Source organism: Rattus norvegicus, chromosome 16 (genome assembly GCF_021556685.1).
Source record: "Rattus norvegicus strain SHRSP/BbbUtx chromosome 16, alternate assembly SHRSP_T2T, whole genome shotgun sequence".
NCBI classification, from domain to species: domain Eukaryota; kingdom Metazoa; phylum Chordata; class Mammalia; order Rodentia; family Muridae; genus Rattus; species Rattus norvegicus.
The window spans coordinates 84,523,386-84,550,545 of record NC_141549.1 but is presented as its reverse complement, the minus strand read 5'-3'; the positions used below and the strand labels follow the sequence as shown (position 1 = coordinate 84,550,545).

Genomic DNA, 27,160 nt, shown 5'->3' with positions numbered 1-27,160 from the left:
AGCTCTGCACAGTTAACACTGTAGAGAGGACTCAGAGGACACGGGAGGGCAGGCTCAGCACTGGACAGGTCATCAGCACTGCCAGATAGGGGCCATACTCAATGCCAGACGCTTCTCTGCACATCGTAGCTACCGGTTCAGAGGGTACGTCTTGGGGTCATGGGACATGACCAGGGACGTGGCACAGGCAATGTTCTCAGCTGGAGAATGGTAAAATTCATAACTCAAGGCACCGCTTCCTGTGGAACCCAGCTTCAGCTGCTGGAGATGGCCATGTGGGGAATACAAGCTGTCCACGCGTGCACACCCCAATGAGCCCAGTGCGTCCCAGTCCACACCAGTCATGAGTGAACTGCCCTCTAAGCCCCAGGACCATTTCCCTTCACATGGAGCAGACACCAAAAGCTACAAAGTCTGACCTGGCAAAGATTTGGCAAGTTGGGATGTTGGTGCTTCCCGGCACAGTGATGGTGGGGATGTTGGTGCTTCTCGGCAGGGATGGGTGATTTTTGTCATCTGCGAGAGGATGCTAATGAAGCAGCCACATAAGGGGAAGCCCTGTGCCCTGCCCCACTTGAGAACACGTAAGCTCCATCAGAACTTGTCTGCACAAGGGGCGGCTTCTGACTGCAACAGCGCTGCAGAGACTAATATTAGCTTTCCCACCTTGGTGCACTTCTCATAAATAGGGGGACATAAGCCTCCCACGGTGCACACACTTGTAATCCTGAGCACCTGGTCTGGAGACACAGGGGTGAGAAGACATCATGAGAAAGCATGGTCTACACTGAGTTCCAGACCAGCCAGGCTGTATAAAAAGATAGATGGATGGATGGATGGATGGATGGATGGATGGATGGATGGATGGATGGATGGATGGATGGAATAACACACAGAGGAAACATACACTCTTAAGAAGTTGGAGTATCGGGTTGGGGATTTAGCTCAGTGGTAGAGCGCTTGCCTAGGAAGCGCAAGGCCCTGGGTTCGGTCCCCAGCTCCGGGAAAAAAAAAAAAAAAAAAAGAAGTTGGAGTATCAGAGGCTGCAGAGATGGTTCAGTGGTTAAGAGCACCCACTGCTCTTCCAGGAAACCTGGGTTCAATTCCCAGCATCCACAAGACTGTTTATCTGTAACTCTAGGATCTGACTCCCTCACACAGACATACATGCAGACAACACCAATGCACATAAAATAAATAAACTATTTATTAAAAAGAAGAGGAGGAAGAGGAGGAAGAAGAGGAAGGAGAAAGCAGCAGCAGTCTCCAGCACTGCAGGATGTTTTGTGCCCAGAATCTTTTGCTGAAGCCCTGTCCAGGCCAACTGCCTAGAGACAGAGTTTCTGGAAGGGGTTAAGCTGGACATAGCTGCAGAGTGAGGGCCTGGCAGCACAGAGGCTGTAGGAAAAGGAAGAGAGGCCGAGGACAAGCAACAGTAGCGCAGAAGGGCCCCTGACCAGAGCCCAACAGTCAGGCCTTGCCTTAGTCCCATAGCCTTCAGAACCATAGGAAAATGAGCAGAGAGCTGAAAATTTTACATCAGACTAAATTCTGCTTTTCTTTAAGAAGACTTATTTGCTTACATTTGCCCGTTTGCCCGAGTAAGCTTATGTACATACATGTGCAGGAGCCCATGGAGGCCAAAAGCAATGGATTCCTAGAACTGGAGTTAGATGGCTGTGAGCTGCCATGTGAATGCTAGGAAACAAACACACCCCCTCTGGCACAGCAGTAGCTGTCTTGACTGAACCACCTCTCCACCCCCTAAATTCTACTTTTTTTTTTTTTTTTTTGTTCTTTTTTTCGGAGCTGGGGACCGAACCCAGGGCCTTGCGCTTCCTAGGCAAGCGCTCTGCCACTGAGCCAAATCCCCAGCCCCTAAATTCTACTTTTTAAAAAGAAGCCTCAAGTTAACTAAGCATTTTGAGCTCACAAAAGGCTGACATTTCGCATATGAAAATAGATACATCACTTAACACACAAGAAGGCGCCCGCCCGCTGTATAAATGTGGATTACCTGTTCTTAAAAAGGAAGAGAGAAAGAAGGAAAGAAAGAAAACACTACAAAGTGTTACAAAGACAGCCTCCATAAACAACATAAAACGGAAGCATAGCTGTTTCCCTCCCAGAAGTTCACAGGCACCACAGGCCAGCAGCAGGCTGTTTGTCCGTCCTGAAAAAGAATTCCAGGTCTTAGCGAGGCTGGCATGATTAGGACAATGGGAACACGGCGAGTCCCTCAGGTGCTGGCAGCTGCCTCGGGGGGCTGGGGAAGCCCCGGAGACTTGAGCTACAGAGGACAGCTGCAAAAGGAGCTCTCCACCTGCAGGGCCTGGGCCTTAGCACACCGTGGACAGCGGAGGGAAAGGGTTCTGCTTGCTGACGACCAGTTTCTGATGCTGATGGGAGATATAACCTTTAATGTGACCCTGAAACAGAGAAAAGATAGAGGCTTACACTTCTGAGTCCCAGTCACGTCAACTATGTCATGATGATGGAAACTCCCTTCCCTGGGGACACACGTGGCAGAGAGCACACTAATACAGGCTGTACCCCTCTACACTGACCCACACGAGGCCCTTTAAATAGTATTTACTGGGGGAAAATCAGTTCTACTAGAAAATGCCCTCATAAATAGAAAAGGTCTTCTGGTGACACTGTCACCATATCACAGCCCTGCTGAGAGCAGGCCAAGACTCACTCACCATGTGTATCAAGTTGGCCAGAATGCACTGGACTTCGTCAATGTCCACATCTTCCACGTGCATGAACTTCAAAGCAACCAGAAAGGCATCTAGAGACAGCTGATGTGTTTTGAGTAGCAAATATCTACAGAGAAAGGAAACTGCTGTGAGTAACAACAGGACTCAGTACTACAGGCACAAGAGGACAGAGGACAGGAAAAGACGTCATTTGGTGAGCAAATGTTCACACATGTTTTAAGTCCTTCCTGATGAGATACACCTAAAACACAGCCCACAAACAGCAGCTATTCAACACGGTGGTGGATAAGCTTTGTACTGTAAGCAGCCACTGTACGAATAGAATGTTTTAGATGTCTCCTGAGTAGTTATTAAATCTTCAATCATACTTTGTCATAAGTCAATTAACTCTGAGATGGCCTATGATCCCTGTTCCTCCGTACTATTTCTGATAGACTGCCTTCAGCTGTAAAACAGGACTCTGTGTCCCAGAGCCACTGTTAATCACACACAGGAAAAGAACTATCCCATCTAACTCCTCACACACAGTGCTGAGAAGAGAAGCCAGCTGCCATGGCAGAAAAGGAAAGAGGACAGCAGTTCCACAGCGGGGACAGGCAGGTGTCAGGCACCCCAAGTTCATATTGAATCTGTTGCTATGTCGTCACACAGCCTTCAGCCTCTGTCCCAAGAGGGCCAGGATGCTGCCCCCATAGGCTACAATGGGCTACATCATCTCTGCAAGGCAGCCCACTCTCTTTTCTTTGGGGAGTGTGTGTGTGCGTGTGTGTGTGTGTGTGTTCGTGTGTGTGTGTGTATGAAGGGTGTGTATGTGTGTGTATGAAGGGTGTACATATATGTGTGTGTGTGTATGAAGGTGTGTATGTGTGTGTGTGTGTATGAAGGATGTGTGTGTGTGTATGAAGGGTGTGTATGTGTGTGTGTGTATGAAGGGTGTGTATGTGTGTGTGTATGAAGGGTGTGTGTGTGTGTATGTGTGTGTGTGTATGAAGGATGTGTGTGTGTGTGTATGAAGGGTGTGTATGTGTGTGTGTGTGTGCGTGTATGAAGGGTGTGTATGTGTGTGTGTGTGCGTGTATGAAGGGTGTGTATGTGTGTGTGTATGAAGGGTGTGTGTGTGTGTATGAAGGATGTGTGTGTGTGTATGAAGGGTGTGTATGTGTGGGTGTGTGCGTGTATGAAGGGTGTGTGTGTGTGTGTGTATGAAGGGTGTGTATGTGTGTATATGTGTGTGAGAATGCAGGTGTGTATGTAGAGCTCAGAGAACAGCTCAGCCAGTCCTTGCCGTCCTTCCACCTTGTTGAAAGAGGCTCTCCTTGTCTCTGCTGCTTTTACACCTAAGATGCCCGATGTGGCCTTCCAGCTTGGACATGGGCTCTGGGCTCCAGCACCGGCCCACAAGCTTACACACAGCATTTTGCTCACTGAGCGCCCCAGGCACGCACACTTTCTTGAAGAGGTTCCTGTAAGTGATGATCTTCAGCTTCTCCAGGATGAGGAAGATACCACAGCGGATGAAGAAAGTCTCGTGCTTTGCCAGCGCCTCATTGAGCAGCAGCAGGTTGCCCTCACTGGGCAAGGAGAAACACCACGTGGGCCATAGGGCAAAATCACAGAAAGAGAGGTCAACATGGCTTCCAGGACAACGTGTGCAAAATCTATTAGTCTCCTGTTCTTAAGACTGTGAAAGCCTGGGCCTACCTGACAGCTCTGGTCACTTCTGAGAACTGCATCAGGTGGTACTTCCTCAGGAGCTCGATGGTCGGCATGTGACCCTACGACAGGAAGTTAGCTCCACTTTACAACAAAGTACGGATGAGTATGGCTGTAGGGCATTTGATCGTCCAGAGCTGGAGTTCCAGGCAGCTGTGAGCTGTGACACAGATGCTGGGCGTCCAACTCCAAATGTCCGCAAGAGCAACAAACACTGCTAACCCTGAGCTGTCTCTGCAGCCCCAACATCTCCACGGTTTTCTCATCACGAAATCACACAGAGAAACGAAAGCATAGGGAACCAAATGTAAGAAGCTGAACAAGGCTTTAATATCCCAGTCTGTGCCAGGTAGAAGGCTGGACAGGTCAAGGCACCTGCCACCATGCCTGATGACCCAAGTTCAATCCCCGCAGAGTGGAAGGGGGACAGTCACCCTCTGAGCTCTGAGTGCTGCGGTCTGCACAGCCACACAGAGAAACACAGAACGTCAATGTGACAGTGCTGGAGAACGGAAACCCTGGTCAAGAAATAAGGAAGCCTGGGCACCACCAGCTTTTCAACTCAGTGGGCTATACCTCAGCCGTGACCTTCCCATGTGCAGTGTCACTTATGTGCTGGCATGACCTCAGCTGTGACCTTCCCATGTGCAGTGTCACTTATGTGCTGGCATGACCTCAGCAGTGACCATCCCATGTGCAGTGTCACTTATGCTCTGAGAGCAGTGGCAACTGAAGAAATGCCAGGGTAAGCACAGGGCTGGGGATGAGGATGTCTCCCAGAGGAGGACTGGGGGTGGGAGGTGGCGACCTTACTGCTTTCCCGTTAGTATAAACTACTCTGAACTATCTGTTTCAGCCACATGCAGCACTACTGGCCTCCCCCAGCTGCGTGTCAGATGTGAAAAGAAGCACTTCCTCAGACGCTGTGCCAGTTGACTGGTATATCTACCCATGAGGCTTTCCTGGTCAAGTATCAACTGACCTTCACGGTGAGATGTACCTGCAACCCCATCAGCTGGGAAGTGGAGGCACAGGATCAGAGTTCAAGGACAGTCTAGGTCACATTAAGTTTGAAGCCAACCTGAGATACTTAAGACTGTCTCAAAAATATTTATTTATTATGATTAAGATTCCCACAGGCAGCTGGGATGGTGCTTTTTCCCTTCTAGTTAACTCACTGACCTGAATTCAGCTTCTAAGAAACAGAAGTAACGTGTGCGGTTTCACTTGTTATAGGGCTGTTGCAGTCCAGAGCTTCCGTCAGGAGAAGTAACTACAACAAAGCTCCCAGGAAGGCCTTGGAGCTGTGGGCATGCCGTGCAGACATGTGCAAGCTCTGCTGTGCTGTGCGCAGGCCCAGCACGTCTCAGCACAAGCTCACCACAGCCACAGTGAGCTGCGAAGGCCGCTCCTCCCACTCACTCACCAGCAGCATCTTCACTGGCAGCAGGTAGATCAGAATCATCCTCTTGTTCTTCTGGCTGGAGCGATGGCAGTGCTCAAAGGCAAACGACAGGTACTCCTCAGCTGCAGAGAGCGGACCCCTCCCATGAGATCCGAGCGCACAGCCCGCATCTTACCCTCTGACTGTTCCACCACCATGGCCTTTGTGCAAAAGGCAGCTTTCCCTCCGGAAACTCTGGCAGCAACCCTGCCTCATTTTCATACGGTGACTTTTCTTATGTAAAATCCACAGCCCCAAATTCAACAAGAATTTGCCTGGGTGTCCTTGGCTTGCCATGGTGGTCAGAGGTGGCATAGTTAACAGGAAACTATGTATATTAATTCCTGTTGAGATTCTAATTTGCTACTGTCACCTGCACATCAGCAGATTACTGTTAAATCTGGGAAACACAAATGCAACATCTGTAAAACACTGCCAGGACTCAGGTGAGAAAACCGGCTGTGGGCAGCACACAGTGTCACTTAAAACCACCGCGCTTAACCATGATCTTAGCAACCTGTAATCTAAGCCTGTCCTGCCCACACCTAATAGATTTAAGAATACAGAAAATAAATATTCAGTTGGCCAAAGGCCATGCCCTCAGGCAGACTGTGCAGTAACAGCCAGCATGGATCTCAGAGGTTACCCCACTACTGAGACCTGTTCAGCTGAGAGCAGAAAGCCTTTCCTCAGGGGCAAAGCCTCAAGGTCAGAGGAGAGCGGTGTTGGGGGTCAGACCTGTACCTGCTGTGGAGGTCTCTCCTGGACTGTTAGGCCACAACTATGTTGGGAAGCACAGGTGCCCTCACACAGACTAGAGTCTGGCGTTGAGGAAGTCTGCACTGAGAGCCACCTCTGATCCCAAATAGTGTGGCTCTGCCAAAGTGAAGCTCTCACCTCACACCTGGAGGTAACCACCACTGGGGCAGGCCTGTGTCACCCACCCCAAACTGTCTCATAGGAAGCCCGCAGAGGTGCGGCTGTCAGGGAAGACAACAGCTGGTGCATCACTCCAGTCAGCACATTCCTACTGTGGCCTTTAGGGGACACTGTGGTGGGGAGCCCAAACCCAAGAAAACATACATGGGCAGCAACATTGACCTGTTATGTGTCTCTGTGTGTTGTTTTGTTAAGAGCTCTCAGAGGACTCAGGCTTGGTTCCAAAACCTACATTGGGGGACTCACAATCATTCATAACTTCTGTTCCAAGGAATCAGACACCATTTCTGGCCTGGATGGACCTTGCATACACACAGTGTGATTCCTACATATATGTGGGCAACACTCAATAAAATAAAAATACATTTTAAAGAAAAGAAAAGGCAGACAGAAGGAAGGGAGGGGAGGGAATGAACTTGACAGCCAGGCGTGACGGTTCTGTGACCTCAGGGCCCAGAAACTAAAACAGAGAGACAAATGATGAGGAGGCTCTGAGATAAATAGGGTTTTATAAGCAAAGAGGGGTAAGGAGTGGGGGGCAAGTGGGAGGAGTTGGGAGAAATGTATATACCGAAAACACACTGTATGAAATTCTCAAGAAATTAATTTTTAAAGAGAAAGGATGGAAGGAAGGAAATAAGGAAAGATAAATGGATGGGTAGATGGATGGATAAATGGATGGTTTCCAACCAGAGCTTGAGACAGAATACTCAGGGACAAGCCTAGTTCTTTTTCAGAGCACAGATAGTTCAGCAACCCCAATGGCTCAAGATCATTCAGGTTTAAAGTACATTAAAAGAGCTGGGAAAGAAAGTCCTGGGTGGCAACGTGAATACACTGACCTGGCTGTACCAGGGAAGCAGTGTGAATACACCGACCTGGCTGTACCAAGGAGGCAGTGTGAATACACTGACCTGGCTGTACCAGGGAAGCAGTGTGAATACACCGACCTGGCTGTACCAGGGAGGCAGTGTGAATACACCGACCTGGCTGTACCAGGGAGGCAGTGTGAATACACCGACCTGGCTGTACCAGGGAGGCAGTGTGAATACACTGACCTGGCTGTACCAGGGAAGCAGTGTGAATACACCCACTGGCTGTATCAGGGAGGCAGTGTGAATACACCGACCTGGCTGTACCAGGGAGGCAGTGTGAATACACCCACCTGGCTGCATCAGGGAAGCAGCGTGAATACACCGACCTGGCTATTATTAGGGTTCCCAAAATATCACTGAGCTCTCCAATGTGATGTCATCTCTAATGTCCCTAACTTAGGCGTTCTGCTTAAGATGGAAAAGAGAAACGGGCAATAATCAAGGAGATCCCTTCTGTAAAAACTGGATCATCTATAAAACACAGGTGAAAAGGAAAAAGACGCTATGCAAGCCTGAAGCTCAAGCTCTCTCCACAGAAGGGGCAGTTGTTTGCTCTCACAGAACCTCGGGCAGACAGCAGAGGCTAAGCACCCGCCCCTCGGAGGCTGACTCCCTGCTACATCCTGGAGAAGGAGTGCATGGCTATCTTAGAACAGGGCATTGGGTGATGGACACTGAACTACTTCTGATACCGCAACTCACCACAGTCAGCATGGCTAAGAGCCCATCCTACTCTTCCAAAGGGCCCGAGTTCAGTTCGTAGGTGCTAGCACCTACACCTGGCAGCTCACAAATGCCTGTAACTGCAGTTGCAGGAGATCTGAAGCTTCTGGCCTCCTAGAATAAGGCGTGCAAATACCTACCCCAATACACATCCATGTAATTAACTCAAAATAAAATGAATCTTAAAAAGGGTTTTTTAAAAAAGAAATTTGTCAACAAATATGAGAGATGATGTGGGAAAAAACCCTTACTCACTGCTGGTATGAGTGAAAATCAATACAGCCATTATGTAAATCAGTCTTAAAAAACAGAACTACCCTCTGACCCAGCCACCCCACCCCTGAGCACTCTGCAGGATAGCTGGGCAGCTTTGACATACATTTAGGAATGCTACATAGAAAGGGGTTGGGGATTTAGCTCAGTGGTAGAGCACTTGCCTAGCAAGCACAAGGCCCTGAGTTCGGTCCCCAGCTCTGAAAAAGAGAAAAAAAAAAAGAGAAGGAATGCTACATAGAGTAAGATTTTCTAAGTATCACTTTTCACTTGCATAATTACTTTACTGTCAAAAATATAAGCACTTGGAAAAATACATAAAAAAGAATAGGAGCCAGCAAGATGGCTGAGAACAGGGCTGGCTGTGAGGCCTGAAGGGCTGAGGGAAGTCTTGAACCCACCTAAGGGTTCCACAGTTGTCATCTGTCTCCCATGGATAAGCCACGGCACACACACACCAAAAGTCACACCACACACACACACACACACACACACACACACACACACACACACACACACATGCACCTCACAAAATAAATTTCAAAAATACAACAAATCTAGGTGTGGTACCTCATCCCTATAATCCCAGGACACTCTGGAGCCCGATGCAGGAGGATACCCATGAATTTGAGGCTAGTCTAGGTTACATAGTAAATTCCAGGACAGTCTGCTACAGAGTGAGACCCTGTCTCAAAAAACAAAGCAAAGAGGGCATCGGACAGATGACTCAGTCCTCAAAGTACTTCCTGCTTTTCCAAAGGACCCAAGTTCAGTTCCCAGACCCACATGGGCAGCTCACAACCACCTGTAACTGCAGCTCCAGGGAATCGAACACCTTCTTCTGACTTCTGTGAGAACATGCACAACACATGTGGCATACATTTACATGTGGATATGCATGCAGTGCTCGCTCTCTCTCCTCTCTCTCCCCTCTCTCCCCCCATCTCTCTCTCCTCCCCCTCTCCCTCTGTAATTTGGACTTGGTTTACACATACAGCTCACCTTAATAAAACACAGTCACTACACTCACTGAGACCACCCCGTCAGTCAGTAAGGCAGAACGCACGCCTTACCTAGAGCACTGGAACAGAGCTATCAACATACCTTGCTTGAAGTCACTGTCAAACATGGCCTTGCGCCCCACATAGTACTTGTATGTGACCCTCTGTGCCGTGCTATAGTCATCTTTCAGATTCGAGCTGTCGATGGCTCTGATAAGAGGTTTACACAAATGGAGTTTGTTGATCTACAATGAAGAAGCCATTTAAAATATTCATAAGCAATATCAACAAAACAGGCAGATGGAAGGACAGACATGAACGTCTGTTTTACTTTTGTAACATGAATTTCAAGGACATCAACATTTCCGTAAAAAATAAAAAACTATGTAGAACAGACAACACTCAATCGAGAAGCCTGGACTCTGTGAGGGGAGCTAGAGCCAAGGTCTGAGGAAAAGCCTGCACTCAAGGCGCACACCGACACGGACAAACTAAATGTCCCACGAAGTAAAAGGCAGAGTCTTCATCAAGTGGGACAAGCTGCCCCTTGCCCACTTGTCTTTATGAAGCAAAACTCAATTCCTTTGTCCAGCCACATGTCTACATATCCCCCTAATTTCATAAAGTTCTTTTTACAACACAGGACAGGACGAAAGGCTCCAAAGAGTGGGCACACACACTCAAGGCCAGCTCTGTTTCAAGGACCACTTACTAAACGCTCAGCACTCCCATCCCCACGGGGCTGGTCACTCAGTGCTCAGGCCTGTGTCTGAAGTAGCTGCATCCCATGAGCTATCCTAAATCGGGTCTTCAGGAACCTTCAGCTCTGATTTGCTTTTGTGGCACAGGACAGGCCCTGTTCTGAAGAAGGTTGTGCAGGCTTTCTCCATTGAGCTCTGGGCCTTGCATTTAAAACAGAGCCTTGCTCTTGGGAGGCACGAACTGACTACCAGCAATTAGGATTATTAATGTAGATGAGGTTAGGATCCCTTCCTAATGCATGCCAGAAGGCACACTAAAGCAAGAATTTATCTAGGCAGACAGAAAACAAGACTTTATGAAAGTCATGCAAAGCAAACCTTGAAGTAGATTTTAAATAGTTGGTTCACCAGGAACAGCATCCCCCACTTCTTAGAGTCCTCTATGCCAGCGCGGCTACAAGAAGAACAAACAAAAGTGATCAATTACAAAATAAACCACCAGGACACATTACTACTGTGAGAGAAAGCCCCACAGCTCACGCCAGTCACCAAAGAAAAGGTTCTAATAGGTAAAGTCAAAAAGGAAAGAGCAGCTTTCTGCTCCTCGCCGTCCCAGAGACAGCTGTGTCCTCCCGCACGCCAGCTCTTCTCCGACACACAATGGCGAAGGCGGGAGTGAAGGGTTTAGCTGCAGCAGGTACCTGGTCACCAGAGCTGCCTTCAGCGCTGGCACTGGTGTGGATATTGCTGCCATCAATGACCCCTCAATGACCTCAAGGTCTGCATGTCCCAGCAGGACTCTATCCACAGCAAGTTCCATGGCACGGTCAGGTTAATTAAGAACAGGAAACCTGCCATCAATGGGAGTGAGATCCAGACAGCACCAAATGAGGAGGTGCTGGGGCCCACTACGCTGTAGAGCCCACTTAATAGTAGGGACAAAGCGTTATCCTGTGTACCTGTGCTGACGAGCCCATGACTGCAATGGGTGTGCGCCATGACAAGTAGGACAACTCTCGCAGCTTTGTTAGCAATGCCTCCTGCACCACCAACTTGCTCAGCCCCATCAAGGATGCTGAGGGCATCCACAACAACATGTCCACACTATCATCCACCCAGGAGACTGTGGAGCCCTTCTGGAAAGTCGTGGTATATGACTGAGGAGCTACACAGAACATCATCCCTGGACTCATCATCCCTGCACTGCCCAGGAGACTGCTCAGTCTGCCTGCCTTCTGGGCAGCATCTGGCTACGGTGGCACATGTCAACGTCAGGCTAACGTTCTGAGAAACAGTCACACACCCAGCCATGCAGCTGACCACCCAGCCCACCTGCAGTGTGCACTTCCTACTCTGTGATCCCAGCCCCTGTAACGGGCACAGGAGGAAGCTCACTGTGGTCCATGGTGACTGCTGATTTAGAGCTGGCTAGGGCCTGTCACTAGCCACCTGTTTTTTTTTTTTTTCTTTTCTTTCCTTCCTTCCTTCCTTCCTTCCTTCCTTCCTTCCTTCCTTCCTTCCGTCCTCTTCCTCCTCCTCTCCCCACCCCCTCCTCTTCTTCTTCTTTAGATTTTCCAAATATATAGTCATTACAGCTGGGCATGTAGAATGCACCTTTAATCCCAGCACTCAGAGGCAGTCGGATCTTTGTGAGTTCAAGGCCAGCCCAGTCTATAAAGTAAGTTCCAGGACAGCTGGAGCTACACAGGGAAATCCTGTCTTAAAAAAAACAAAAACCAAAGAGGCAAACGTTCATTTAAACAGGGTTTGTCCCTTCTTGTTCAGTTCTAACAGTTCATTTCACAGCCCATACTAGACCTTTATCAGGCATGCTATGTCAAATGTTTTTAAATATGGCTGTTTCAACTTGTGGTGGTGTCCTGTGATACACAGGTATTTTTACTGTGCTTGGGTTTTTTTGCAAACTAATCTGAGAAACCACCGACAGTCAAAGGTCAAGGAGGTCATGCTGCGGAGAACCATGAACCTCCAACTGTCCACTCAATAAACAGGTATCAAGCTACTGTGGCAGGAATTGGATGGTCAGAGAGCAGGAGCCCTCCTCAGTGGTCTAATCCATCTCTAGTGGTCAGCATCCACCCGTGACAGTGCTAAGTGCAAGGCACAGTGGGAGCTTATGGGCGGAAACTCCATCCACTGTGGGCTGGGCAGTGAGAGCCTGAAGATGGCTGAGACCTTCACCTACAGAAGGACAGTCAGGTAAGACTGGTGCTGAGAGGTGAGGAAACAGCCGAGACCTCTAATCATGGAAGGACATGAAGAAAGGTGGAGGACAGAGCTGAAAGACAGCCAAGGTCTCCAAACACAAAAACCAAACATCAACACAAACCAGTCAATTTGGAATACAGGGAAGAAAAGCCTTGAGACAGCTCAGAGCAAGGGTAGTAAAGCAAGACCATGCTCACCTTAACACCTGTGCATGCGCACTTCCTGTAAACTCCTAATGAAGTAACACGATTATATAGCACATTGGTGGAGATGGAGTTTTAGGAAAAGATGGACAAAGGTTTAGTTAAGAAAAAAATCCAACCAGCTATGCTGCAAACCAGCTAAGACAAATTACACAAAATTAAAGAGGGAGCATGATCAAGAGGATATGAAAAATTAAATACTAAAAAGTAAAATAAGTCAGACAAGCACACAGAGAAACCCTGTCTTGCAAACACAAAAACAAAAGAACAAAAGAATCTAATAAACCAACCACTCAATGAACTGTCCACAGGAGACTAAAACCTCATTAGACAGAGCAGCAGTGCTTAAGTCAGTGACAAGAGAAGCTCAGTGTACCCCCGGGGTGAGGGGGCCTGACTGTCAGAACCGTGGAGCCAGACAAGGGCCCTGCCCAGAGCACTGACAGGGAGAGAGAACCAGGCTGCGTGCACCTAGCAGGGACTTCAAAAGGGAAGACAGAGGAAGTGTCAGGAAGAAGGTGTGGACAGCACCAAGGACAGAGTCCAGGGAGAGCTCTTCAGGGACAGACCAACACACGCTCTGACACGGTGTGCACGCAGCCTTTTCTTATTCCCTTTACAGACAGAGCTCGCAGACCTTACTCACATGTCATTGGCACAGACAAACAGACAGAGCCCACAGACCTCACTCATGTGTCACCGGCACAGACAGACAGAAGGACAGAGCCCGCAGACCTCACTCACGTGTCACTGGCACAGACAGACGGACAGAGCCCGCAGACCTCACTCACGTGTCCCTGGCACAGACGGACAGACAGACAGAGCCCGCAGACCTCACTCACGTGTCACTGGCGCAGACGGACAGACAGACGGACAGAGCCCGCAGACCTCACTCACGTGTCACTGGCGCAGACGAACAGACGGACAGAGCCCGCAGACCTCACTTACGTGTCACTGGCGCAGACGGACAGAGCCCGCAGACCTCACTCACGTGTCACTGGCGCAGACAGACAGAGCCTGCAGACCTCACTCACGTGTCACTGGCACAGACGGACAGACAGACAGAGCCCGCAGACCTCACTCACGTGTCACTGGCGCAGATAGACAGAGCCTGCAGACCTCACTCACGTGTCACTGGCACAGACGAACAGACAGAGCCCGCAGACCTCACTCATGTGTCACTGGCGCAGACGGACAGACGGACAGAGCCCGCAGACCTCACTCACATGTCACTGGCACAGACGGACAGACAGACAGAGCCCGCAGACCTCACTCACGTGTCACTGGCACAGACGGACAGAGCCCGCAGACCTCACTCACGTGTCACTGGCACAGACGGACAGACGGACAGAGCCCGCAGACCTCACTCACGTGTCACTGGCGCAGACGGACAGACGGACAGAGCCCGCAGACCTCACTCACGTGTCACTGGCACAGACGGACAGACAGACAGAGCCCGCAGACCTCACTCACGTGTCACTGGCGCAGACTCGGAAGCAGCTCATCAGCAGCTCGGCGGCCTTTTCCAGCATGTCTCCAACTTTGCTCTTCCCCTTCTTTACCAACTGCTGATCTGCCTAGCGATACAAATCGATTTACTTTTTAAAGCAAACAGAGGCAAACTAAAGTCTCCACAGTGCACACATCTGAGCAGCAGCCAGTGCTAACCAGTGAGCTTTATCTCTACAGCCCTTCTCAGACAACTTTTAAGAACTGGGAAGTATGTATATTTTCCCATATCTGTCCTCAAGTCAAGCTGACACCAGCCCCAGTTGACCTGGTTGGTTTTTGTCAACCTGACCCAAACCTAGTCCTGGCTGGGAAGAGGGAATCTTTATTGAGAAGATGTCTCCATGTGTACCTGTAGTCCTGTCTCTGAGGTACTTTCTTAAGTAGTCACTGATGTGGGAGGGCCCGGCTCAATGTAGGCAGGGCTGAGCCCAGGCAGGGGGTCCCTAGCTATGCAGCCATGGGAGCCACAATGTACCACCCTTTAAGACATGCTTCAGGGCCTGGGGGGCAGCTCAGGCAGTGAAACGGCTGCCTTACAAGCACAGGTCCTTGTTAGATTCCCAGAGCAACAGTTTAAACAACAACACAACACCTGGTGCAGTGCCTGTAATCCCAGCCAACCAGCCTGGCCTAGTAGGCAAGTTCCAGGCTGATGAGACCCTGTCACAAGACCGTGACATCTGAGGCTGCCTCTTCCTCCTTAAGCACGTGAGTGCACACACACACACACACACACACACACACACACACACATTTCTGGGGCTTTGGTTATGTCAAGAACAAATAGCACATTACAATGGAATGAATGCAGGTCAGCAAGACCCAGATGGTCTCTGTTAAACAGAATTAGGTCAAGAGTCTGAGACACAGGTAATGCCATTCCCTTCTTGTCTGTTTAAATCAAGCACCAAAAGATTGTTTTTGCTTTATGTGTCTGAGTGTTTTGCCTGCATGTATGTCTGTGCACTGTGTGTGCATCTGATACCCATGTCTGTCTGTGCACCGTGTGCATCTGGTACCCATGTCTGTCTGTGCACCGTGTGTGCATCTGGTACCCATGTCTGTCTGTGCACTGTGTGCATCTGGTACCCATGTCTGTCTATGCACCGTGTGTGCATCTGGTACCCATGTCTGTCTGTGCACCGTGTGTGCATCTGGTACCCATGGAGGCAGAAGAGGGCATTAGATGCCCCAGGACTGGAGTAAGACTGTTGTGAGGAGCCGTATGGGTGCTGAACATCAAACCCAGTCCTCTGTAAGGGAAGCCAGTGTCCATACCCACTGAGCGGCCTCTCTAGCCCCTACTGCTCCTCAGCTGCTCCAGTCTGAGTCCCCTTGGTTCTGTGCATCTTCTAGCTCTTTGCTGGGAACCTCAGTGCTCTCTCTCACTTGTTTGCCCCTCATTGCCACTGAAGCACTACTGTGACGGCTGCCTTGAAACCCGCATTGGTTCATCCAACGACTGCTGTGGAGTCTGCTGGAAGTCTCTTCAGGGTCGGCGGCTTCTGGGGTACAGGCCTTGTGCATGTGCCATTTCAGTGGCTCTCTGCTGGCCTCGTGTGTTACTGGGAGAGCATAGTCACCACCTCTTTGCTGGCAAGTGGGTTGGGGCCGAGGCCTTGCTATTTGCTGCTGCAGACTTATTGTGGAACACTGGAGCAGACAGTCTGACGGACAGTGCTGCTGAGCGGGGCAGTTACCCTGTATCACAGGTCTCATCCCTGCCTATGGCATTTCTGTTGTCCTAACCAGGCTCTCACAGAGCCAACAGGAAGCCTGGTCCTTGTCACAGAGCTATGTGAGCCTAACAGTCCCAGGTCTGCAACTGCCTTGTGAGAAGAACAGAGCGCTGGTCTTGAACCAGAAATCACCAACAGACCATGAAGGGTCTGAGCCCCAGTAGATGCTTCTGGCTCCAGAGCTGATGCCTGCTGCCCCCTGAGGGAGGCTGACTGTAAAGTCCAGGATCTGTGCCCCCTTAGCTACCACCTGAGTGCAGGCCACAGCTCAGAAGAAAGGGAGGAGCAAACCTGCTCCACATCAGTCCACTCAGCACCACAGTGTGTCCACATGAACAGGGGACAAAACGGCCAAGCTGCTGCCCGGTCTTCCCTCCTCACACCAGATACCTCCCACCTACTCATCCCTCAAGACTGGAAACTGAGCAGGAGGCAGTCACCCAACATGTTTAACTCAAGGCAACAGGGGCAGGGCCTGAACTTACATTATTGGCAAACACGCGGAGGTCAAGTGCTACTGCGTACATGACAGGCAGAGCCCTGAGGACGAGAAGCAAACACATCTCAGGAGCTCGAAGGCCAGCATCCCTCCACCACACCCAGACACTACCCAGAACCAGGTCCACGCCTCCCCGCTCAGGTGGCTGCGCCTCATCCTGCATGCATCACACAGACAGACTTCCTGGCCAAATACTTAATTCTTACTCCATACCACTATCCCAACCCTGCTTAGAGAACTGGATCCTAGTCTATCTGGGAGCTCCCAAAACTGTGTCCTTCCCGAAGTCTCCACCACCAGCAAACAGCTCCATTTTGAAAACACTGAGGCTCTGAGCAGGAGCCGTGTGTGTGCAACTGCTGCTAGCACTGAGCTCTCAGTTATGGAGAAGCTAAGTCTTCACTCGGGAAGGAAACAGTACAGCTGGCTGCTGGTGGTGCACGCCTGTAATCCCAGCACTCGGGAAGCAGAGGATGGTGGGTCTCTGGGTTTGATGCCAGCCTGGTCTATAGAACAAGTTCCAAGACAGCCAGGGCTACATAGAGAAACCCTGTCTGGGGAGGATGGGAGAGGGCGAGGGCGAGGGAGAGGGAGAGGGAGAGGGAGAGGGAGAGGGAGAGGGAGAGGGAGAGGGAGAGGGAGAGGGAGAAGTCGAAGGAGAGGGAGAATATGAATATCAAACATGAAAGAACACACATGTAATCACAGCATTGGGAAGTCGGAGCAGAATGAAAACTTCCAGGCTTGTCCAAACTACAGAGATCCTGCCTCAAACTCTTGCCCCTCAAAAACTGGAAGCTAAGGATGTAGCTCAGTCAGGGAGCTGATGCACAAGGCCTGGGCCTGATCCCCAGCTCGGTGTGAACTGGGTGGCCGCACACGCCTGCAGTTTCAGTGTTAAAGCAATGGAAGCAAGTTCAAGGCCATCTTGATACACTGAGTTTGAGGCTAGCCAGGGCTTCTGAGACCCTGTCTCAGAAAACTCGTTAAAAAGTCTAGGGAGTGGCAGAGTGCTTGCCCAACACATTCAAGGACCTGGGTAGTACCAGCACTGAAGAAAAAAAAATGCTTAAGATAATACAAAAGACCTATAGTGGCCTTCACCCATTGTCTAAAACACAAAGTTAAAAACTGGCAAACATGGGGGAGACAAGGTATTTATAACCCTTCTCATAGCAGAGGCCATTTCCTATGCACTGTGTAAGGCTGCCTCTGTATTTCTCAAATGCTGACTTCTGTCCCAGCAGAGCAGAGGGCAGGGCTCTGGCACTGTTGTTTTTATGAAGCATTGCCTCAGTGTTTTGTAAGCATCCTCCTCATCTGCCCTCTGAATGGTTCAATAAAGAGCTGAAGGCCTACAGTGAGGCAGGAAGGGACAGGCTGGACTTCCCAGAGTTTGGTGGTACTGAGGAGAGGTGACTGACTGACGGCCATGTGGCGGAGCACGAGTAAACAGGTTAATTAGAGCTGGTTAGGAAACAGCCTAAGTTATGCCCTGAGCTTTCACAAATAAGTCTGTCATCACTTGGGAGCTGGCGGGTCAGGGCAGTCTGGTGATAAGAAACCCTGAGGGAGCGCTTACTACCGACTTGTCCATGTCAGTCTAACCCGAGCCCACACTGACAGCACCATCTCCAGCCGCTCCTGCTTATGCTTACCAGTTTTCTTCTTTGTGAGCCTGGAAAGCCCGAAGGAATGATGTGCTGTGTTAAGGAAGGCGTCGCACAGAATTTAAGAAATACGACTCTTAGTAAAAGTAGACTAAGGGCAAAGTGTGCTCTTTAGATGACTCTGTAAAATTTTGAAGCTAGAAAACACACCACGATATCCACATGTCAGCAGCCAAGTAGACTCAATGCATTCACTTCATACAGATGGGCATGGGGCACACCTTTAATCCTAGCACTTGGGAGAGGAAAGTTCCAGGCCAGCCTCCATAGTGAGACCCTATCCCCCAGTTAAAAAGAAAGATACTGTGTGTGTGTGTGTGTGTGTGTGTGTGTGTGTGTGTGTGTGTGCGTGCGTGTGCGCGCGCGTGTGTGTGTGTGCGTACACAGGCCTGTGTGTGCATGTGTGTGTCATTCCTTAGGCCATTCACCTCCTTTTCTGAGATACAGTCTGTCACTGGGATCTGAAGCTCATCAATTAGACTAGCCATGAACCCGTCTCCACTTGCCCAGTGGTGGGATTATAAGCACACACCACCACCACGCCTGCCTCTTTTGTGGGTGCTGGGGTTCCAACTCAAGTCCTTATATTTATGGGGCAAGTTCGTTACCAACTCAGCTATGTCCCCATCCTGTCATGAGATTTTTCTCTTTTACATTTGTACTTGGTTTCTCTAAATCCATTGATTATAAGCAACATTTAAGTGGTCAAGAATCTCTACTATAAGGTTTGTTTTACCAACACTAGTAAGTCCTACATTGTAGGGAGACTTGAATAGTAGCATTCTCTTCTTGCTGTATTTAAACACAGAAGCTTTCAAACCTAAATTTTATTTAGGTTTAAATTTTAGCTCTACCTAAAATCTAGAGCTCTACCAATACTTAGCATGCTCTCGGGTCACGGAATGAGGGTGACTTACGTATGTGAGCCCACTCCTCTCCATTCAGGCTGGGTTATGGGCACTATGACTTAACCAGTTCCTCCGAGCACACTTGCAAAACAGTCTTTTCTTAATTACGTCTTTAGGCTAGTATGCAAAATAACGGGTTTCACTATGGCATCTTCATACATAACAGTATTATCAAAACATTATTTTTGGCTGGGCATGATAGTGCAGGCCTTTAATCTCACAATTTGAGAGGCAGAAGCTGGTAGAGTTCAAAGGCCATTTATAGCTAGTCTATAAGCAAAACAAACAAACAAAACCTTATTCTTGGAGCTAGGGATGGCTCTGTGGTAAGAGTGCTTCTGGTGTAAGCATGAGACCCTACTTAATACCTCAATACCTAAATGAACATCTGGAAATGGCTGTGTGTGTCTGTAACATCTGGAAATTCATGTGTGTCCGACACCCCAGTGCTGGGAGGCGGAGACAAGGAGATCCTAGAAGCTTGCTGGCCAGCTAGTTTACTCAGAATAGTAAACTTGTAGTTCGGTGAGAGATCCTGCCTCAAGACAGAGGAAAGACATCCTTTTTTTGTTTCTGACCTGTGTGTGTGCACAGAGGCTCAGGCACCCACGCATTTATGTACATGCACCACACGCAAACACAAACTATGTTCTTCTCACCCTCCATGTATCTATCGATGACATTAAGGAAAGAGGAGCTGTCTGCAGAGCTCAGGGGACTAATGGGAGGGTTGGAGAAAGGAAAGAAAGGATGGGGTAGAGGGGTATGGGAGGGACTGTCCTCAGAGTAAATACATTGGCATGAAAGCAGCCTCATGTAACCCTGGATAGCATAAATAAATAAAATCCATTATGGTGTCAGCCTAAATATAGGAATCCAAGAGACTAGTTCTTTTGTAGCTGAAGGTTTGAAGAGCTGGTCCAATGTTTGCAGCCTGTGAGCCTCGATAACACAAGTGGTAAAGGATATTGGACTATCACTGTCTGGCATTTGTACGCCTCTATGAAGTCGTGATTCCCCACAGCGTAGGTACACCTGGAAAAGACATGAGAGCCTGAAGAGCATCTTACGCACTGCACCCGGATGCCACCCAGAGTGCAGTTCTCTCACACCCCGGCCCAACCTCTTCCTGCGCTTGCTTGAGGGAACCGCAGATGTAGGAAACACCAGGGCCACTGACTGAAAGTGGCTGACGGACGGTGAAGCCCACAGGTTCAACACTACTCTGCTGAATGCTAGAATGGAAATCCTTCAGCAGCTCTGAGCAGAGGGACTGCAGACAAGCATGGCCCTCACTGTCAGTGAGCCTCCAAAGACACTCACTGTCTAGGTTCCTGTTGCAGCCAGAGCCGACTCGTCACCACTCTGGAACCTCACGGCAGAGAGCACACAGCTAGAAACACAGGGCTGCCTCTTCCTGCCAGAAACAACAGCGGCATCCCCAACCCTTTCAAGGCCTGGCCCGGCTCACTCTGAAATACAACAGGACGCAGGCAGGCATGGTCCTGTGCACATGGCTTAGGATACGTAGTTCTGTCTGAACTGCCTGACACAGGGAGTGAAAGCAGCGACGTGTAAATAACAAGAAGCAATGGTTTGTTTTGCTTCGCTCAGGGTCTTCTCTTTCTTCCCCACAAAGCAGATATTAAAACCACATTATGCCACAGGAAGAGCAAGACCTCAGTTCCTACAAGCACAGGAGGACAGGAGAAATACCAGGGTGACACAGACGCACATGACACATTTGTCCATTTTTCCAAGTTAATTATCACTGCTGCAAACAATGACGCCTGATAGAGTCAGAGTGAACAAGTGTTGTGTTACATGCATGCAGCTGTGTGTTACATGCATGCAGCTGTCATATGTTTGTCTTCCTACTGTCAGAAGATTACCTTAAATGAGCCGCAAACATTTCGTCATAAGGGGGCTCCAAAACTTGCTGGCATTTCTCTTCTGGAGAGGCCATCTAATCCACAGGGAGAAAGGAGCAAAAGAAAGTTAGGGGCATGAAAGACATCCATGTACACAAAGAGCTTCAGATGAGCATGCTCAGAACCTCACAGCCCAAAGAAATAAATAGTTCACTCTGGCACTTCTAAAGGGAAGCTCATTGCTCCACCAATATCTGTATTTCAAGGAAACAAGAAGCCCAAGAATCCAGTTCAGATGTTTGCTGCAGGCCAGAAAAGATGCTAGGCACATTCATACATATTTTATTTGGGGTGTGTGTGTGTGTGTGTGTGTGTGTGTGTAGGCCCACATATGCCATGGCACACAGAAGTCCAGGCTTGCTCAGTAAGACTTTTACTCAACCCTCCGTCTCATAGGCTCTCACACATATTCTAGTACTTAAAGCTAGTCAGTCAAGAAACACATAAGCAACTCCTATGGTTTAATAAACAAGGTGTAGAGCTCCTTCCATAAATAAAGTCAATAAATAAATTCACATGTCATGTGAGGGGTCACTGCACAGCTTCCTACGAGGAACAAGTGTCCTGGGCTGAGGGTCAATAGTAATTTCTAACTTTCCCTTCCTTCCGTGGTGAAGACTAGATGAGTTGAGTACACCTTTGAGGATGAATTTTACATGTTGTCATCTGACTGGCATTAGAGCACCTAGGATGAGTGTGACTTCAGGGTGTCTGGAACTGGTGACTGTGTGAAAGAGACACCCTTGCCTAGCAGAGTGAGTACCCACCAACCAGTTCAGGGGCTCAACAGGAAAAAAGAGAACACGGCCTTGTGGCTCCTGACAGCCGTCTGAGCTGAGACACTATCGCATCTCAGGCAGGCCTGGGTCTACCTGCAGCGCTGGCTTCCCTGGGGCTCCAGCTGAAGATGGCAGGTCACACAAGGGCCTTCTCAGCCTCCATAGGCACACCATCCACAGAAATCAATCTCAGTGTATGTATGAATTACGCATGTATAAATGCATTCCTATCTACCAGTTGTTTTCCTAAAAGTAAACTAGTACAAAGTGAATTAATAGAAAAGGAAGTCAGCGAGAACTCACCATCGTAATACAGACCCGCACACCTACTCACAAAGGAGGGAAGGGAGAATGCTGAGACTAGAAAATCACCGTTCCAAGCTAGGGAGATGACGCAGCAGGTGAAGGGGCTTGCTGCCATGCTTGGTGGCTTTAGTTCAATTCCCAGAACCCACACATGGGAAGAAGAGAACCAACTCCCATAAGTTGTCCCCTGACCTTCATCTTCACACACACACACACACACACACACACACACACACACACACCATGGCACATGCATGCCCAAATACATACACACAAAAACAAATGAATATGTGTAATTTTAAAATTAAACTTCAAAAGAAAAGAAATCACCATTCTGTAGCTCCTCCTGAAAAACCTGTCGCATATGCTGACTATGAGCATGACGCTATCAGATGAAAGGTCAGTGGATTACTGTCCAGAGACAGGCCTACTTGGTCACACACGCCTGTCATCCCAGCTGAACAGCAGCCAGTACAGCACTCTCACATAGGGGTGCCGGGACCAAGTGAGCTAGGCTCGCTTCAAGAAACTTAGAAATTTTCAAATGAGAGTGGCAATATTAGTTTACTTATATTCGAACTTTAAATATCTGTAGAAAACTGACTGTCCCACAGTTCTCTCAAGATGCCTGTGAATAGCCCTTCCTATCTGCAGACTGAGAGCCAGCATTCTCTCACCCCTCTCCATTTTCTTTAGACACCATGGGTGTATCTACTGCCTACCTGGAGCCGTGGGTTCGCGACATGAGGGTGCTTGAAGGACACCAGCTCTGCACAGGACGCTCCATCTCTGGTGTCAATGGCTTCATATACCTGAAAAAGGGAAGGGGAAACTTGAGCAGGTAGACACGATCTGTTCTCACGGGACCTGAGCAATGAACCGCACGCTGCAGGAGCAGCTTCTTCCTCTGTGAAAGAGGCCAGGAGAATTGAAATGTAAAGCTACCCAGGAAACGACGTCATTTCAACATGGGATCTGCCGAGGGTGAGCGAACAGGTAAGCCAGAGTCCCACAAAGCAGGGAGCAGCACCTGCAACTGTGCACTCCCAAGTACCTTCCCTTGTCAGTGACCTTGGAGGTGGCAGGGGGAAGTAACCCTAACACCATAGGTCTGTACATCCATAATCACCTAATTGTGCCTAAAGCCTAAAGTACAACTTAGCTAGCAACTGGCACAACTCAGCGGACATCACGCACAAGCCTGGACTCTCTAAGAAAGTCCTGTCAGAGTCCTGCCTCGATAACAACATAAGGAACTTAGGAGTGGGTAAGAATAAGGGTGGTGACAGGCCCTAATAAGCAAAGCTTAAAAAAAAAAAAAAAAAAAAAAAAAGAATAAATCTTAAAACAGTAGCGTGGGTGGGGGTGGGGCTGAGGATGAAGCCCCATGGTCCTAGCAGGTGCAAGTTCCTGGGTTTAGTCCCCAGTACTCTTTTTAAGTGTCTGCTCACTCCATAGATACCTCATCCCTGGCAGCCAGCCACGCTAACACAGAAGCTGCATCCTTTTAGGTGAGACACCATTTGGACCATGGATTTATATCCCAAGCGGCACCTGTGCACAATGGGCCTGCACATCAGGAGAGAGTGTGCTTCAGGTACCCCAGAGGACATCTCTCCCAACTACCCTAGGTCTTCTCAGGTCCTGTCAGTCCACGGGGTACTGCCTGCTCTTAAACCTCACAGTTCCTTAAAACTGAACACATCCTTTCTCTCTAGAAATCCCACAGCAAACATACCTGGTACCAGGCTTGTTTACAAGTTCCATTCCTCACTGACAGCAAAGCTCCTTGGAGAAAGGGCTGATGCCAGAGCTGCATCAGGGGAGGCTTGGGTGAGCTTAAAAATCATGTGGCCCTAAAAAGGCTCAAGGAAGGACAGGGCCAGGTTCAGAAGCCATAGAAACCAACTGAGGCAGCTTTCAGGAACTTTGAGCTTTCAAAGAGTAACAGTGGTGATAAAGTATCACTAGGTATTAAAAATAATCCATGGGCTGGAGAGATGGCTCAGCGGCTAAGAGCACTGACTGCTCTTCCAGAGGTCCTGAGTTCAAATCCCAGCAACCAAATGGTGGCTCACAACCATCTATAATGAGGTCTGATGCCCTCTTCTGGAGTGTCTGAAGACAGCTATATATAATAAATAAATAAATCTTTAAAAAAAAAAGATTTGTTCCTTTAAAAAATAATCCATAATGTGTACGACAGCTCATGCCTTTAATCTCAGCGCCTGGGAAGCAGAGGGAGGCAGATCTACATCTCTGTATGCTCAAGGAGGCTGGGTCTACACAGTGAGTTCCAGGACAGTCAGGATTATGTACAGAGACCCTGTCTCAAATATCTACCTACCTACCTACCTACCTACTTCCTTACCTACCTACCTACATATCCATAATTGTTTTTAAAGAAAGAGTATAAAGGAAATTATTTTTTAATATTTACTTTTTATTATTCATTTTAGCTGAGTGTTGGTGGCACATGCTATTATTCCAGCACTGGGAAACAGAGGCAGGCAGATCTCTGAGTTCAAGGTCAGCCTAATCTACTGAGTTCCAGGAGAGCCAGGACTACATAAAGAGAGCCAGTCTTAAAAAGCAAGCCAACAAACAAAAATTGGCTACTTTATTTTATTTTATGAGCTGCCATGTGGGTGCTGGGAACTAACCCCAGGTCCTCAGCAAGATCAGCAATAACCTTAGCCTCCGAGCCATCTCTACACCACAGAAACTACTCCTTAACCTAAAATACAAGTAGCAGAGACACAGAGAGCAGACTGGGATGTGGCTCAATGAATGAGAGCCCCAGCCCAGATGCATAAGACCCTCGTGTTTCAGTCCACATAAAAAGAGAACCAATATAAAGGAAAAGAGGAAGTCATAGCCTGGCCAACTGATACAGTGCCTGGTTTGGGAAAGGGCTCTCCTGAGGGTAAGCCACCCCTACAAAGGGGACTGGAGGACAGGAAGCTCACAGCCTCACATGATCCACAACAAGAATACATGCAATGTGCAACATGATTGCTGGACTCAAAAAACCCTAAGAAAATTTGCAGAAGAGTGAAAAATGAAGAGTGCGTCAGTGTCAAAGTTTTCAGGCTACTAAATGTATGGTGCTTACAGGGAATGCCCTTGTTCTTAAGGCTATGATGTCTATGATGTTCTTTGGCTGTGGGTTCTGAATTAGAGGTGCTTTATAGCTGTTAACCTTGGGAAAGGGGTAAAGTTTCCTTGTTGTTTGACCTTGGAGAAAAGTAGACCTCACTCCTTGCTGTAAGGGATAGATTACTCAAACTCCATGTTTTCCTCTCTGAAACACAGGCAGGAACTCCTTGCAGGCCATCACATCACCACTATGGGACTTGGATACCCAGGAACCAGCACAAGCGTACTGATGCCATACCATTCCCTGTGATAGGAGAGAAAAACTTTTATTCCTGGCCCAAGCAACCACAAAAGAGTAACAGGCTACCTTATTTATCTGCAAGGATGGCAAAATTCAACCAACCCTATCCCAACAGCTATTGGGAAATTAACGTAGGAATCAGGGGAAAGAGAGACAATTTGTCAACAGGCAGGCTGTTGCCAATTTGTTGAAATAAAGACTGGTCTCTTAGCCAGCAATGAGGTCACTGGAGTACCAGCATGATCTCCAGAAACAGCATCTTGCTAAGTATTAAATATGTGCAATGCAGAGCCAGAATCTGAGCCTGTTTCAACTGATGCTTCTGAGCTGAGAAGACTTGGGTTGGCCACCTATCGAGAGCTCTTTAAGGAGGGCCTTGGGATGGAATCAAAGTGAATATACATGGACACACAGCACCAACAATAAATAGTGCCACTACTTAAGAAACACGCAAGTACTACTTCTCGTACTATAGTAAACAAACTGAGGTGTTTGGGACAGAAAAAGGGGGTCTTGACAATAGGGCTAAGTGCAAATCCAAGATTCATAAACGGCCATGTGCAGCAGTATAACCAGTTAGAACGTTCATCAGACTTTCCCATCTGGCTGTCCAATGCACCAGGTGTGTTGCCTAGTGGGATTCACACCTTCAACATCCTAACAGGCCCTCTGCCCTAGGTTTGTGTCGAAAACGCAAACACAACCCTCCGCCCAGATGCAACACTGTTTGCCTGTGCCATTGGCAGGCTGTGAGCAAAGCCTTGATGGACGCCGCTGCCTAAAGACACAAAGTGCTTCGTGCAGACAGTGCTACACAGACAACCGTTTCCACAAGTGACCCCGATCTTGCTACCTCCACCTCGAATCCTCCTCTGTCCCACCGGGAAGCACCTGCAACTTCTGAGCAAGGCAGGATGCTCAGTGCACGTAGCAGACCCTCCTCGCCTCGAGGCCAGCTGCAGGACACCAGGCACTGTCCGACTCGGTTCTAGGACTCACCCCGTGGCTAGTAGACAAGGACACCAAGCGAAACCCACCTGCTGCAGGTACTGGTTAATGGTGATGTGCGCCATAGCAGCAGCCGCGGGGGCTAAGTGCCTCACTTCCGGCGCAGGTCCGTCTACCCTCCTTGTCCCCACACTGTACCCTCCGCACTTTGGTTCCGGAGCGGGTGGCGCAAGCCGAGCAGAGCTGGCTCGAGCACTTCTTTTGGGTAGCTGTCAGTGCAATCACTGGGACGCCACAGGTCCGGCGGGGGCGCGCGCGCGAGGTCGGGGACTAACGTGGAGGAATCCCAACCGACTTGGAAACGTGTCCCTGCGTCCCTGGTCACATCTGTGTGCTAGTGACCCGATTCCTCGTACCCCTCACCCCTTCCCCGATTATGGTGACCCGCACCCCAACCCTCAGTGTGCAGAGGTGCTCCTGGCTCTCACAGCCTGGAGCAAACAGAGCAAAAGTCCAGATCGCACTGGGAAGACGTCCCGCGCACTCCTAGCCCTCGCGGGATGTTTTCCTGAGTCCTCCCACAGATACTCCTGACTGGGGCACCCCAGATCAATGGGTGTAGAGCATTCCGCCTCCCATCCCAC

At 49.1% G+C, this 27,160-nt stretch overlaps 1 protein-coding gene across 2 annotated transcripts; it reads right to left on the bottom strand.

Annotated features, from left to right (window-relative positions):
- Positions 1 to 1,189: 1,189 nt before the first annotated feature.
- Positions 1,190 to 26,655, bottom strand: Pcid2 (PCI domain containing 2). 2 transcript variants are annotated; one of them, NM_001169144.1, is made up of 14 exons: positions 26,606 to 26,655; positions 22,891 to 22,980; positions 21,045 to 21,118; positions 20,122 to 20,187; positions 18,233 to 18,274; positions 16,561 to 16,615; positions 14,298 to 14,401; positions 10,771 to 10,846; positions 9,795 to 9,936; positions 5,863 to 5,963; positions 4,425 to 4,498; positions 4,169 to 4,294; positions 2,706 to 2,829; positions 1,190 to 2,429 (listed from the first exon to the last, which is right to left on the bottom strand). In NM_001169144.1, exons 1-14 carry the CDS (start codon positions 26,639 to 26,641, stop codon positions 2,340 to 2,342), a joined length of 1,200 nt encoding a protein of 399 aa, NP_001162615.1. In that variant the 5' UTR covers positions 26,642 to 26,655; the 3' UTR covers positions 1,190 to 2,339. The 2 variants fall into 2 exon arrangements, with proteins under 2 accessions (NP_001162615.1, XP_087444867.1); XM_087588741.1 differs by lacking the exons at positions 14,298 to 14,401; positions 16,561 to 16,615; positions 18,233 to 18,274; ... (2 more) ...; positions 22,891 to 22,980; positions 26,606 to 26,655 and adding an exon at positions 13,667 to 13,677.
- Positions 26,656 to 27,160: the final 505 nt, after the last annotated feature.